Genomic DNA, 15,468 nt, shown 5'->3' with positions numbered 1-15,468 from the left:
TTATGAATGTTATTTCACTGTGGTGGCAAAAACTGTAACTCCTATTCTAGTCTCTTAAATTATTGAAATTGTAATTCTATTTTTATGATGTGGTAGATAATTTAATAAATTATTTCAGTTACGTGGTAAAAAAGAAAAAAAAAAACAAAAAAAAAACCTCCTATTTTAGTTTTGTTAATTATTGAAGTGGTACTATATTTTTTTCTTACAAAGTGGACGGTAAGTAAACTGAGGTCCTCCCTAATATAAGAAATGTTAAAAAAGCATACAATATATATTTAAAAAAAAGACAAATCCCCTAAGCTACACAAAAAAAAATAATAAAAAAGCTAAAATGTTTTCAAAGAAATATTGTAAAATATTGAAACCATTAGTTTAAGAGTCTTTGTATGAAGGAGAAATTTTTCAAGACCGAAGTAATTTTGTTTTATTTTTATGAAGTGGTTGGTAAGTTTAGAATTGAGTTCACACCACCCAGTTACAAATTGATTAATATCAAGTAATAATTAGGGCTATGACAACAACATATTCTTTTCATTGTTTTGACTGGAGTATATATTCGACAAGGACACAACCGAGAATCACATCACTCTACATAAAAACATAAGATATCAATGGATATATACCTGAGAATCTAAACAAGGAAAAGAATATGCTGTTGTCATAGCCCTAGTAATATATATTCCTAATATTTTTTCTAAATAATAATAATAATAATAATAATAATAAAAAACTAAATACCATAAAGGTAAGTATGTAAATTTTAGGCACATTGATAGAAAAAAAATATTTTTATGTTTCTGTAATAGGACTAATACAAGGTGTTTTGAATAAGTTTCCAAACTTTTTGTATGGACACTTTTGTTGATAGTAGGCACACAAAACTCTAGTCCCCTTCAAAGAAATCTCCTCCAGTTAAAATGCACTTGTTGTACCGCTCAAACTTCTGGAAGGCCTCATGGAAGTCCTCTCGTGTAAGTGTACCAATGACTCTCGTCATAGCCTCTTTCATTTCTTCAATTGTCTCATAATGACAGCATCTAAGGTTTTCCTTGAGAACCAAAAGTCACAGGGAGCAAGGACTGGAGTATAAGGAGGGTGAAGAACTGTCTTGATGTCAATCTTGGTCAAATAGTCTGTGACAAGGATGGAGTTGTGGACTGGTGTATTGTCGGTGGAAATGCTGCTGACCTGATTTAAATAGTACTGACCTCTTCCAATCGAATCTCTTCCTGAGCTCCCTTAAAACCTCAGCATAGTATTCCTTGTTGACTCTCTGTACAGTGGGAACTCAGTGCATGTAGAACATGACCGTGCTGTCAAAAACAAAAAGGGATCATAAGTTTCTGGGTGGATTTGCTCTGTCTGACCTTGGGTCTGGGAGAGTCAGCATACTTCCACTAGAAACTGTCTCTGGATCCAGCTTTCATCGTAGGTCATCAAGGCATCAAGAACTGCAGGATCTGAATTGATCAGCTCAACCAACTCCCTGCTTTTATGACGTCTTCTAAGAGCACCATTAGGACAAACTTTGCGCAAATCTTCTGCATCTTTATTGTCTCTATAGACACACGACGGTCCTTATCCATGAAATTCTTTATTTGGCCAATCAACTCTGGTGTTCTGACTTCCTTACTCCTCTCACACCTCTCATCCCTCACAGACTCCCTGCCTTCCTTGAATCTCTTATGCCATCCAAAAACTGATGCTCGATTCATACAAGATGATCCAAAAGCAGTCTGAAGTATTCCATATGTTTCTGTGACACTTTTTCCAAGTTTAAGACAAAATTTTATTGCATATCGTTCCTATAAAGTGTCTACACTTGCATTTTTGAAATTTGCAAGCTGTGACCATCAGACTTTAGTAGGGTGTATTTCCAATTATTTTTTTTTTGAGGCGGGGGGGGGGGGAGAGAGAGAGAGAGAGAGAGAGAGAGAGAATTATGCCCCCATCCCCAAAAAAACTATTAACACAAGAAAAAGAATTGTAGATTTATAAAAAGAAATGAATAAATTTAGTTTATATCCAACTTTTATCAAAATAACTTAAAAAAAATGAAAGAAATGATAAAATTGAAGTGAATTTCACTATTTTTTGTACTATGAAGTAGGTTTGTAATACTGACTTGCAATTCTTTCTCTGAACCCATTATTCTATACCCAGAATAATCTTCTAGTGCCCACAATTGACCACAGGGTTTAAGGGGAAAATATAAAAATATAAATAAAATAAACAACCCAAAAAACAAAATAACAAACAAACCTTACCTGACAGGTTTTTCCAAGCCCCATCTCATCTCCAAGAATGCATCCATGATGACGGTAGTAGCGTGACAATAACCAATTCAGGCCAATCACTTGGTATGGTCGGAGATCTAAATCTGGAAATAAATAACAGATGAAAATAATTTAATGAAATCCATGAAGCATTTAAAAATCATGCGACCACATATGATACTATGTCCCCCTCCCCTCAGTGTTAAGAAGTTTTTCATAGAAAAAAAAAAAAAAAGAAACCATGACAATGGTTAGAAATAATTCACCAAGACACAAAGGCTGTCGGAAATGAGATAGGTGATCAGCTGAGAATGGCCAAGAGGGCAAGTTATTTTCCACTTACTGATAACAAAATGCTGGGCATTTTGCAGTGTAAAACCTAAAATGAACAGAATGCATCTATTTGGTTCTGATTATTTTGCATTTATAGAAAACACCAGTAAACTAAATACTAAAAGCGAAAAAGGTACTTTTGTAGGTTACGATAAAAATAGCCCGGCATACTTAATCTACTTTGTAGCTCAAAATGCCATAAAAAGGGTTAGATGTGTAAAATTCAACGATACATTAAATTTAAAAAATGGCGATCCAGTGAATGAAAAATGTGAAATATTGCCTAGCATCTTAATCGATCACAATGAAAATATTAATGACGACGACAATTACTGTACTTCTGACGAAAACAGTAACCAGACACGTCGATACCCAATAAGGAAGCGAAAAAGGCCAGACTTCTTACAAATTGAAAAGATACAAGATTACACCGTGGATTACTGTTATTCGTTGAACAGCGCACCGGAAAGTTATAATGAGGCGATTAATTCACAAAATCACCAAGAATGGGAACAAGTTATGGTATCCGAATTGAAAGCTTTATCTAAAAATAACACATACGAAATAGTGGCAAAACCAACAGTTAAAAATATAATTTCTTCACGCTGGGTTTTTTTCCCCAAAAAAATCACAGCTCCTGGCAGTGAAACTTTTAAAGCAAGATTTGTGGCAAAAGGTTTCTCACAAATTCCTGGAGTGGAATATTGTGCAACATTTTCACCAACGACAAATTTAACAACAATTAGAATTTTATTACAACTTGCCACTCAATACAATTTGAAAATACATCAAAGGGATGTAAAAAATGCTTATTTAAATGCTCCGATTGACTATGAAATCTACATTTACCCTCCAGTGGAATTTAAAATGAAAAATAAAACTTGGGTATGGAAATTAAATAAATCGTTATATGGACTATAACAAAGTGCACACAATTGGAATTTAACATTCCATAATTATTTAATAGAACAGGAATTCAAACAATGTCCCATAGACGCGTGCATGTATACCAAAAATGTAGGTAATAAATTGTTGATTTTGGTTTTTTGGGTTGACGATATATTACTCACCTCAAACTGTGACAACACTTTAAGAGATGTTAAAAATGAATTAAATAAAAAATTTTAAATGGCCGATCTTGGACGACTATCATGGTTCCTCGGTATAAAATTTACCTGTGAAAATGAAACTATAACTATGAACCAATCACGATACATTGAAAAAATTCTGCTCAAGTTCGGAATGCAAGATTGTAAGCCGCGTTCAACTCCCATCGAAATGGACATAAATAAAAATATAGGGACCGAAACAAAATTCATAGATAACTGAATATACAGGGAAATGGTAGGGAGCCTCATCTACTTGATGACCGCAACAAGGCCTGACATTTGTTACACTGTAACAAAACTATCTTAAAACAACTTATCGAAACCGACAATTAAAGACCTTAATCGTGCAAAACAAATCCTTCGTTACCTAAAAGGAACCAAAGAACAATCTTTAAGATTTAAAAAATTTACATATCCTCTAAATTTAGAAGGCTTTTCGGATTCAGATTGGGCTAACTGAGAATAGAAAGAGTATAGCGGCATATTGTTTTAGACTGTCAAAGACTGGACCTATGATCTCTTGGAAAACTAAAAAGCAACAAATTGTTGCTCTTTCTACTTGTGAAGCAGAATATGTGGCTCATACTCATTCCGCACAGGAGGCAATTTTTCTGAACACCCTTCTAAAATCTATTTTAAAACCAGATCTAAGTAAAAAACCTATAGTAATTCATTGTGATAATCAGAGCAGTATCTTATTAGCAAATAATTCTGATTCATCAAAGGTCGAAGCATATTGATATCAGATATCATTTTATAAAGGATGAAATAAGAAAAAAATCTATTACTCTTACTTATGTGATGTCTGAGAATAATATAGCCAACATTTTCACTAAACCTATAAAAAGAATAAAATTAAGACATTTTATAACCAAACTTTTTGGAATCTAATTATGAATAAATCTCTTTTCAGAAACCCAAAAGGAGAAGCATGAACAGTTAAAAATCACAAAAAATGTAAATTGTCCCGGGCACGACGTTAAACTGCGACCATTTCTACCTTACTAACCAAATTAACCAATTAATACCTAACATAATGTTTCCAGTTTTTGTTAAAAAAAAAAAAAAGCCACTTGTTAAAACCCTTTTGTAAACTTCCTATTTGTCAAATAGTTCTTTTTGTATCTTTTTTTTTTTTTGGCAAACATTTGTTAAAACAAAACAAAAAATGTATATTTGTGAATTTTTGTGCATATGTTTATATGTATTTGAAAAGTATTCTATTTGTATGTTTATATATATTTGAAGCGTTTATTTTTATATGTATCCCCAAAAAAAAAAAAAAAAAAAAAAAAAAAGAATGGCTTCTTTTTGCACACATTATACCAATATATTAATAATTCTTTTTGACCAATGAGAATAAAGACAAATTCCCATAAAACCAGAAAAAGAAAAGTAAAAAAACAACAACAACAACAAAAAAAAAAAAATACAATTATTTTATTGGTGTATTTTTCTTTGTTCATCTATTTTTATTTATTTTTTTCCTTTTCTCAAGTGAAACCAAAATTGAATCCGAAAGGATTTTTCCATTATATCAAAAAAAGAGTGTGTGTAAAATGTTTTTGACTTGTAATGGGGGGTATGAGATGAATGGATTCGCCAATCATTTTTATAACCAACGACTGTGCTAAACAACCAATGAAAACGTTTCAAAATTATTATAAAAATTGCCGAATTTTGGATTCAATCAGTTCGCTGTTTACTACGTCATGGACCACATTTAATTCTTGGCCGTCATCTTGGTTACTGATATGAACTACGCCGCCATCTTGGTTACTGATCTGAACTACGCCGCCATCTTTGTTTAACACAATGTCTCAAAACTTAACTTGATTCTATCATTTAGGACAAAATGATCTCTAAGAATGAAATCAAAAATAAATGCACAAACATTAAAATGATCGCAGAAGGGATATGCAACAATAGGCTATTTCAAAGAAATTGATATTGTTGGTACCCTCAAGAGAAACAAGAAAGCTTTTTCATTAGAGTCCCTTTGACATCAATACACTTGACCGCCACTTTTACTGTACATCATTTATTTATTTACAAACAAAGAGCCTTGCATTATGCTAAATAAGCAAGAGGCGACAACAGGGGTGCTTAATATATAAATATATATACACACACACACACATATATACACATACATTTTATAATAAAGTAAAATGCTGAGAATGTTTGCTTAATACATTACATATATGTTGTGTAAAAAAAATAAAATAAAATGAAAAGAAAATGAATACCTGCCATGTTAATAAGTGAATCTTGTTTGTGAGATGTGAAATTCTTGACAAATTGCGTTTTCAATGCGCTGATGAGCTTACGCAATTGTGCAAAATTATAATTGATGAACTATTATATACTTATACGACAACATTAGGGCTGAAACAATTATATGCAAGTTGTTACCGATAAAGATCAACATTTTGAAAATGAGTAACTATGTGAGTGTTTGTTCTTCTAACGTGGTATCTTAAAGAAAATATATACAAGTAAATATAAATAATTTTAGATATTTAATGGGAAATGATGTACTGAAACTAAGTTAACATGAAAATATTTTTTGCTTAAGTTTGGGAAGCCACGATATTTAACTAATGTCAAATAAGGTATCATACGAAACCGGTTTCATTTCAGATGCTGGTATAACTGGAGTGGTGAATCTTTACTTGGTCTTCTTGCAATCTTTAAACTAACCACTTTTAAAGTAGAAATCTTATTTTTACTGATCCCTTTATTTACTTTAAAGATTTAATTTGCTTTTTCTTACTTGCAGAAAATACACTCCAATAGCTGAAATCACTATCAATAATTTCCCTTACTCTTTATCTGTGCCTAAATCTAAATGTAGATTCCATGAATAAAGCTTCTTTCTTAGAACTGCACGCTTGTGGAACTCTTTATTGTCCTGCTTTCCAGCTGACTACAATACAGTTTTCTTCAAGTCCAATGTAAATAAGTTCTTGAAAAGCCGTCCCTTTAAGTAATTCAATTTACCAAATTTCACTACTTACTACAATATTGTCCCATTGACTACTGTACACTCATTAACCCTTATCCTCGAGTGGTCTTCAGGCCTTCACAAGTGGCGACTATGACTTATGAGCGTTTCTAGCTTTGAATAGACCTAGGATAAAAAAATAAAAATCTGTAGTGAACACATGATAAAACACTATGATGATGAAAAGTACCATAATGCGTGTTCCAAAGAAAATGGCATGACAATTCTCATAGTGTTGTGTCTGTTCGATTATGAACAACGGCTGACAGAGCATATCTCTATTTCACAGGCCAAGACACATAATCTATGCTGTAGATGGCCATAAAATACTAGTAATATTCAAATATGAAGGTTGTTCCAAAAGTAAGGCCTCCTATTTATTTTAACTCAAAAACTAAAATGTTGCAGAGCTACGAAGATAGGAGTGCTACCATTAAAATGAGTGACGTTTTGTGCTCTAGAATTTATTTTTCTGTATAGTCACCAACATTCTCAATGTATTTTTCCTAGCCTTTTTTGATGCTTTGGTTGTTGTCACTCACTTTTCTGTTGTCACTTTGAAATTGACGAACCCATCTAACTGTGCGGACTGCAACTGCATTGGCTCCATAAATGTTTAACGGGTGCCGGAGACTGTTGATCAGGTCAATTTTTTCTGCATAGAAGAATTGAATGACGCATTTCTGCTTCTGACACACGTCCATGACGGGGTTGTGTTCTGAGAATTGGAGAATCTATAATAGTCTTATTAATAGTAGCAAGTACTCTGTTCCTCCCCCCCTTTTTTTTTTTTTTTAATGGTCTCCAGGTTATTTCATCTTCTAAGGATAAGGCTGATCTCTTTTCTGACAATTCTTCTATTTATAATCCTGGTGGTGTTCTTTCAAATTTTCATTTGAAAACTGATCAAACTCTTGATTCTGTAATTATCACTCCAAAGATGGCTGCTTGAATTCTTGCTGGTCTTGGCCAATCTAAGGCTTCTGGTCCTGGTTTGATTCCAGTTGTTCTTAAACATTGTGATACTGATCTTTCTTCTTTCCACTTAAAATTATCTAATCTATTTGTTTCAGTCTGGTTTCCCTTCTTGTTGGAAGGAGTCCTCTTTAAAAATGCTGGTGATCAATCTGATTCAAATAAATATCGTCCTGTTAGTTTTCTCTCTGTTATTAGCAAAGTTTTTGAGAAGTTGGTCAACAGCAGGCTTGTTCATTTTCTGGAAAGTCTGGAACTCTTTAGTGATGTTCAGTAGGACTTTTGTGGTTTTCATTCAACAGCTAATCTATTAACTATTGTAACTGAACAGATCTGTTAGTTTATAGATAATTCAGGCGAGGGTAGGATCATTGCGCTTGACATTTCAAAGGCGTTCCTCTACATAAACTTTAAGGTTATGGTATTGGTGGTAAAGATCTTGACATTGTTAAGTCTTTTCTTTCTGATAAGAGATTTTGAGTAACTCTTAATGGAGTATCTTCATTTTCTTTTCCTCTCAATGCAAATGTTCCGCAGGGCTCTATTCTAGGTCCAATACTGTTTTTTCTCTATATAAATGACCTTTTAGGGAATATTAAGAAAATTAACATTTATGCTGATGACACCACTCCCTATTCTGGTATTGTTTCACCCCTCTTTCTCCGATCAGTTGAAATATTCAATTGCTCTAGAAGTTGATTTGGGCTTTATTATGGATTGGAGTAAGAAATGACTTTTGTTTAATCCTGTTAAGACTCAGCTATTGTCTTTCAATCGCAGACATGCCCTGTTTTTTCCCCAAGATTCTTATAGATGGTTCTACTCTCAATGAGAAATTGACTCTAAAACTTCTGGGTTTTCTTCCTCACAAAATCTTTCTTGGAGTGTTGGATAATAGCCGGGTAGAAGCATTTGTCTTATCTGTTTATCTATATAGTTGTCTATATAATTATCTATCTAGCGATGAGTGGATAACAGAGATTTCAATTGTGACATGTTTTGACATGTATCAAACTTTGTGACCAGTCAGTTTGCACCAGAGGAACCAGGCGTGACATGTCAGGTGCTCCAGTTTGAGTAAACTGAGTTAAGTTTTGTTGAGTTGGATTTGAGACACAGAACAAGCAAGATGGGTTAAGAAGGTCTCCTGATGGGGGAGGTGATGGTCTCAAATAGAGAAAACACAAGCCAAGATTCACTCCAGTTCTGCTGTCACGAGATTCCTGAGGAGTGAATGAAATATATATATATATATATATATTAAAAACACTCATTTATCTTGACTCCTTGTCTTGAAGAGTTTCCTTTAAACAGGTCCAGCTCCACCCAAGATGATTGACAAATCCCCAGGCAGCGGCCAACAGCAGACAGATATGCTATCTTAGTTTCGTGTATTATATGTTCTGACACGCACACAAAAACTAGACAAGTCATGGGCCATTAATATAGACATTTAGGACATGAGGACAACAGTCCGTTATATATCACACAGCGTAAATATATATGGTGCATTAATTAAAAATATATACTATATGATTTAGTGATAACAACAACATATCTTAATCTGGTTTCAATATAACAGGAGTCTATATATTAAATCCATTACTCTTTCTGCTTCTCATAAAACTGGTTCTCTCTAAACACTTTCTCACACCTGAGGTTATTCTCTGTCTCTACAAATCTACTATCAGACTATACATGGAATATTGTTGCCATATTTGATCTGGTGAATCTGTCCCATTTGAAGGTTCTTTATGAATTGCAGAAACAGGTTTGCAATTTGATTGGCCCCCACACTTCTTTACTGCAACCTCTGTGATGTGATGTTACTAGTCTTAGTCTTTTCTACAAATACTATTATGACGTATTCCTCAGAATTGTCTGATCTTTTCCCTGCATTTTTTTGTTCCAGTTCATTTAACTGTCTAGAAATCGCCATTAATTTGCTGTTTTAATACCTCATTGTAATACAGCTTCTTATTCCAGTAGTTTCTTTCCAAAGGTTGCAAGGTTGTGGTACTCTCTTCCTGTTCACCGTTTTCTTTCTGTCTACAGCCTCGGTCTTTTCAAGACTGGTCTTTGCAATAAATAATAAGCTTTCGATCTTGTTAGCTCTTTACATCAAGTGGCTTCATGCCTTGTCTCACGCGATTTTTCCCTTAAAAAAAAAAGATTTCAAATGTATGTTTGATAATAACTGAAACAGTGTTATTTCCACGTAAAGTGATACAATAGCTAACAAAGAGTTTATCAAAGAATTGAAACTAAAAGATTTCTTCATTTTTGTCAAAGACTAGAATACTTTTGGTCCTCAATTTAAAGCTGTACAAGCGGATGTTAAGAAGCTATTCAATATTGAAGTAATCCATCCAGGAAGTCATGAACAGGAAATTTCTATATGACTTGGTAAAAACAAAATCAGTTTGTATTGCAGTGATTTCTATGCTCTGAATAACATCATTAAAACATACCGACGTCCAGAGCAAGATGTTAAGAAGCTATTCAATACTGAAGTAATCTATCCATGAAGTAGTGAACGCGGTGTTTCCATATGACTTGGTAAAAATAAAATCAGTTTGTAGTGATTTCTACCCATTGAATAGGATCATTATCAGACGTACGGAGCATTGCTGAAGGATACAGACTTCCAAGTGTCATTCAAACATAATGACGTTGAGAGCGTCATTAAAGCGTACAGATATCCAGAGCGTCACTGAAACAAAATGATGTCTGAAGTATTAAAAGGTCCAGATTTTCAAACCAGCAAGAAAACATACCCAATATAAATTCTTTCAGTAGCAATACCAGACATCATAACGTTCATTGCTGAACAAGGCACACACTGCTACTTAATTTGACACTCATAGGCTTTAAATCAGTAATAAGTACATTTCTCCTACGTCTATCAAAATAAAACTTATATAACTGGATTCACAAGAAAATTTACTTTAAAATGGTATTTTAATATTTTTGCTGTGAATTGTATATACGGAGAAATCACTATTTAAATCCGACAATTAAAGACGAAACATGCCAACATAGCATGCCTGTTTGTGGTAGATGACTTTTTGCAAATAAGCGGTTGGGGTGTGTTTACATAAATACTCAAAGCAGAAATTGTACACATTGATGAACGTTTTTAATTGTTTTAGCTAATTAGCGAAAAGAATTGTCTTTGCTACGGAATTTGAACACAACACGTACGTCTTTCCAGTCAAAAGTTAGAATATCTCAAAGTTGACGCTTTGTAGTACAAAAATAAGTAAAGATATAAACTGTGTTCAAACGCTATTTAATAGGGAATATATTAATTTCTCTTGTCCTAAAAGACGACGGATTTTCACGAGATCAGTATCATTTTGAAGCGCGAACCTTCTGACGACAAATACTGAAAAAATTGGTTAAAAACATTAATTCCTTCATCCTCTGACAATTTTCAACTAGGCACTTTTCTATAGGAAGGCGTCGCTTTTTTCACCGATATTTTCGAAAGTCATCCTTTCTTTTCGATTGACTAGCCTTAATTTAAATCTTCGCCGCTTCTGGCTTGGCGATGGACGCAACAGCAAAGATGTCACTTTTTTTTTTTCTCCACATTCTTTTCCTCCTTCGCGGTATGGGTTTGAATCTGCCTGCTACTGCCATTTTTTTTTTGGGGGGGGGCTCAACACACACCTTTAAACACCCGGGCAATGCTGGGCACCAGGCTAGTTATTTAGAAAACCTAAATTTTCAATTATGGAAAGGAAAAGAATATTTTAAAAAATAAAGGATGATCGACAATGACCACGCTTTTAAATGAGTTAAAACGCATAAACCACTTATCTAGTTAAGTAAAAGAATAACTTATTGGGTTTGTTTTACAATCCACAGAGGTATGAAAAAGTGGTCCAAAAACAAATATATAACAAACAAATGTAACCAAAGGCAAGTTACTCTTCTACCTACCTTGATAAATTTTTGGTGTTGTAAATGCTTATTATGTAAAAAAACAAGTAGTGTTGAGCATTGCATGAGAGCAAGAAACAATGGCCGCAATGTTGCTTGCAGTCTCGACAATGACTTAAAAATATAAGATTATACAAAATAGTGGTAGAAAAATCATCCAATAATTGTCATGGTAACTTGAAGCTGTCAAAATGAAATTTAATTATCCTAATTAGTTTTATGTACTTGAAAACATAATTGTAATCTGTACAAAATTTCCTTTCATTTAATATGCTACAAGCCATATTTTGTTAATTTCTTGGAATCGTGTTGTGGTAGCCATCTTGGATTACCTAGCTGCCATCTTGGATTTTTCACGGATAACAAATGATAATGTCCATCACAATAATATTTCATATGATGATAAAGCCATACCTCCCATTTTTTTTTAAACTGTTTTTATGGTGCTTCTAAAGCAGTTAAAATGAAACTTAATCATAGTAATTTGTATACTAATTAGTTTAATGTACTTGAAAACAATTTTGATCTGTACAAAATTTCTTTTAATTTGATATACTACAAGCCATATTTTGTTAATAATTTCTTTGAATCATGTCATAGCGGCCATTTTGGATTTCACGGTCGCCATCTTGGATTTTTCATGATGTTATAATGGCAAGTGATAATGTCCATCAGAATAATACTTCCCATGATGATAAAGCATTACTTAATATTTTTCTTAACAGCTACTTAAAGCTGTTAAAATGAAACTGGAATATGCTAATTAGTCCCTAAGTTACAAAGTGAGATGGTCGTACATAACGCCAACTGAACCTTCATGGTATTATGATAATATTTTCAAAATTTCATCATATCTTAAAAAGATCTGATGATACAACTTTATAAAGATGGGTTAGTCTGTAAATTGTGCAAATTTCTTACTATTTGCAGCCACAAGCTTATATGCATTTGAATAGGACTGACTTAAGGCAAAATGTCCAGTGAACCACACATTTTTTGATACTTTGAATAATCATAACTCCAGTTCTGATAGGCTGATTTTAAAAAACTAAAGATATTATTTCTTTGTTTTTTATGCTCTTGCTAATAATGCTTGATTTGAGTTTATTCAATCTAAAAGAAAAAAATGGTGTGGTATTGCTATTTTCAGCACAATATCAATAAATATTTTCTAAAATTGGTTTAATGTTTGCATATTACCAGATAAAAGTACACCCAGAGTACATGACTTAAACAGCCATCACTACTTCTTTTGAGATTATTTGAATTTCATTACATGCAATTTCAACAAAGGTTCATCTTACATGCTGCTATGTATTAAGAAACTTTTAGAAATTGACTTTCAAATTCATCTTTGGCCAGGCCTTTATTTACCAGTTTCTTTCAAGTTCATTCTTATTACTTCCTCTTATGTTATATTTTGGCTTTTCCTTTTGAGAAAATAAATGCGTTTTTTTTTATGTAAATGCAGCAATCTCTTTACCACGTGTTTCTTCCTCATTGTCTTTAACTATTTGTACCACAGAAAACGATTTTAATAAAGTCTCTCTACACCAGAGCAACCAACCTCTGAGGACAATGATGCTAGCTTGATAATCTTGCCAGTTAATTTTTAAAATTTTTCATAAAATTGTTTGAGATAGGCTGGTGATATTGTAAGAATGAACGACCAGTTCCTATCCAAAGAAAATATTTTATTCTGAACTAAATGTGGAAGCTAGAAACGATAAAATGCTTTGGATAATCACAGATTTCAAGTGGGTTCTGCTAAAATCGTCATATTAAAAAAAACTAAAGCACTTTAAGTTCTCAAAATACTACCATTTTGTTCAGAAATGAATACACTTTCAAATGAATTAGTAAATAACACTGTACATGATATATTTTAAGAGTTTTAAGCAAATAAAGTGATAAAAATGTTAACACCATAAAACAGCATTTTCGGTAAGATTTTGTAATGCCCCCCTTTATAAGTGCTCATTTTTATTACATTTTTTTTTCATGAAATTTGGAAACTAACTAGAAGAGATGTCACTTTTAATGGATTGGGGTGTCTGAAATATTTTTGACAACTCATTCTTTTGTTGTGTTAAAACTTCAACATGAGTAATGAAAATTTTGAAAAAAAAAAAAAATTTCTTCAGTCACCCACCGTTAAATAAATCAATCTTTATTGTTTTTATCCATTAAAAGTGTAATTGTGTGTTGTTTTCTCTTGTGAGCAATTTAAAATCATGATAACTGGAAAAAAATTGTTCTATTTAAAAAAAAAAAAAGTATCAAAAACTATCTAGAGCAGCAGCAATACTATCAGCAATAATATTGCTGTAAACAAACGGTGTTTTGTTAACTTTTTATTTCAGAACAAATGAAAAATTAAAAAAAAAAAATGAAAATATAAATATAAAAAAATGTTCTTACATATTTAGTTGGAGCTATTTTGTTATCAGAACATGATTAGCTTAATTAGAGCTATTCAGCTATCAGAATATATATAGTTAAAGCAATCCCAACCTATTTGGCTTTATTTCTGGTCAAATCTTAAAAATATTTATCTGGTTGAAAAGACAAGAAAATAAGCTTTGTAAATATGTAACTTGCGTACACTTTTATCCATTGCATCAGTTTTTAACTGAATTAAACCGAAAATGTGAAATGTTTTTGCTTCACGTATGCGAGTGGTACCTCCTCAGACTCCCAATATTTTTTTCATCTTTTTTACAATTTTTTAAGTGGATTATATAATCGAATGGACATTAATCTACCCAATTATTAAAAAAAGAATAAATTAATTATTTGTCGGGGTGCTCAGTTTATAGTGAAGTTCCTAGTTACTTGCCTCCCCACTAGGACAGTTAGACACAAAGTCGGTATTTAATGTGGGGAAAATCCAGCTCCACCCAAAAAAAGGGGCAATCTGGATAGGAACAAAAAATTTTCTCAGCTGGTAAATGTGTAGTTTAGCGGCATAAATTATTTGACAGGCAAAAAATTATAAAAACTATTTTTATATAAAACACATTAGCCCAAAGGTTGAAATAAAACCAGAATAAAATTTCATTTTTATTATTTTTTCATCATTTTTTTTTTTATTAGACTAAATGTATGACATTCGAGGCTACCATATTGGCCTTTCTAAGGTGTTGTGCCCGGAAAAATGGGTTGTCAGAATCATGGAATATTTGAATGAAAAGTAAACAAGTTCATTTTAGGTTAAATACTATTTATTAGTCGAAACACAAATATTTATAGCAGGATATGCACGCGTTAGAGCAGCCACTATCTTAATCATTCTCCCTGGAACTCTCTAGTCTTTTTCTTTTCATCTATATAAGGGCAGTAACTCTTACTTCCTTTATTACAGTTACCCTTTAGCTTTTGATCACTATAACATAAGGTTTGACAGATTGACCTTTTTAAGGCCACATTTGACCTTTTTTACACTCTTTCATTACAAAATATGGCGGCAAAAACAGTTCCACGAAGGAGCATTAAAAAAAGGCTAAATTTGACCTTAAAGAAACCAATCTGTCAAACCTTACAAAGGCCAAATTTTAAAAGCAATATAGCGGCCTTAAATGTCGTACATTTAGTCTAATAAAAATGAGATTTTTTTCTGGTTTTATTTCAGCCTTTGGGTCTAATGTGTTTTATCCCTATATATAATAAAAGCGGTGCAGTTTTTCCTCTTTGCACCAAAATACCGTAGGTTTGCAACAACAGATGCCACATACAAATCTATTATGTCTGCACTATTAGCCACTATCTTATGTAACTATAGAACAACATTTTTGACAGATTCATTCATCATATTAAA

The 15,468-nt window shown here is 32.6% G+C and overlaps 1 protein-coding gene across 2 annotated transcripts in view; it reads right to left on the bottom strand.

Moving 5' to 3' along the window:
- The window catches only part of LOC145276971 (ATP-dependent chromatin remodeler CHD1L-like), a 144,901-nt gene that overhangs the window by 105,015 nt on the left and 24,418 nt on the right, over window positions 1-15,468 (bottom strand). For both annotated transcript variants that reach the window (XM_080128519.1, XM_080128521.1), the window contains exon 2: window positions 2,271-2,383. In XM_080128519.1, coding sequence (XP_079984645.1) covers window positions 2,271-2,383 — 113 coding nt within the window. The remainder of the gene's footprint in view (window positions 1-2,270; window positions 2,384-15,468) is intronic.

Source organism: Euprymna scolopes, chromosome 5 (genome assembly GCF_053919585.1).
Source record: "Euprymna scolopes isolate OS-2025 chromosome 5, ASM5391958v1, whole genome shotgun sequence".
NCBI classification, from domain to species: Eukaryota; Metazoa; Mollusca; class Cephalopoda; order Sepiida; family Sepiolidae; genus Euprymna; species Euprymna scolopes.
This window is presented reverse-complemented; position numbering and strand designations above follow the sequence as displayed.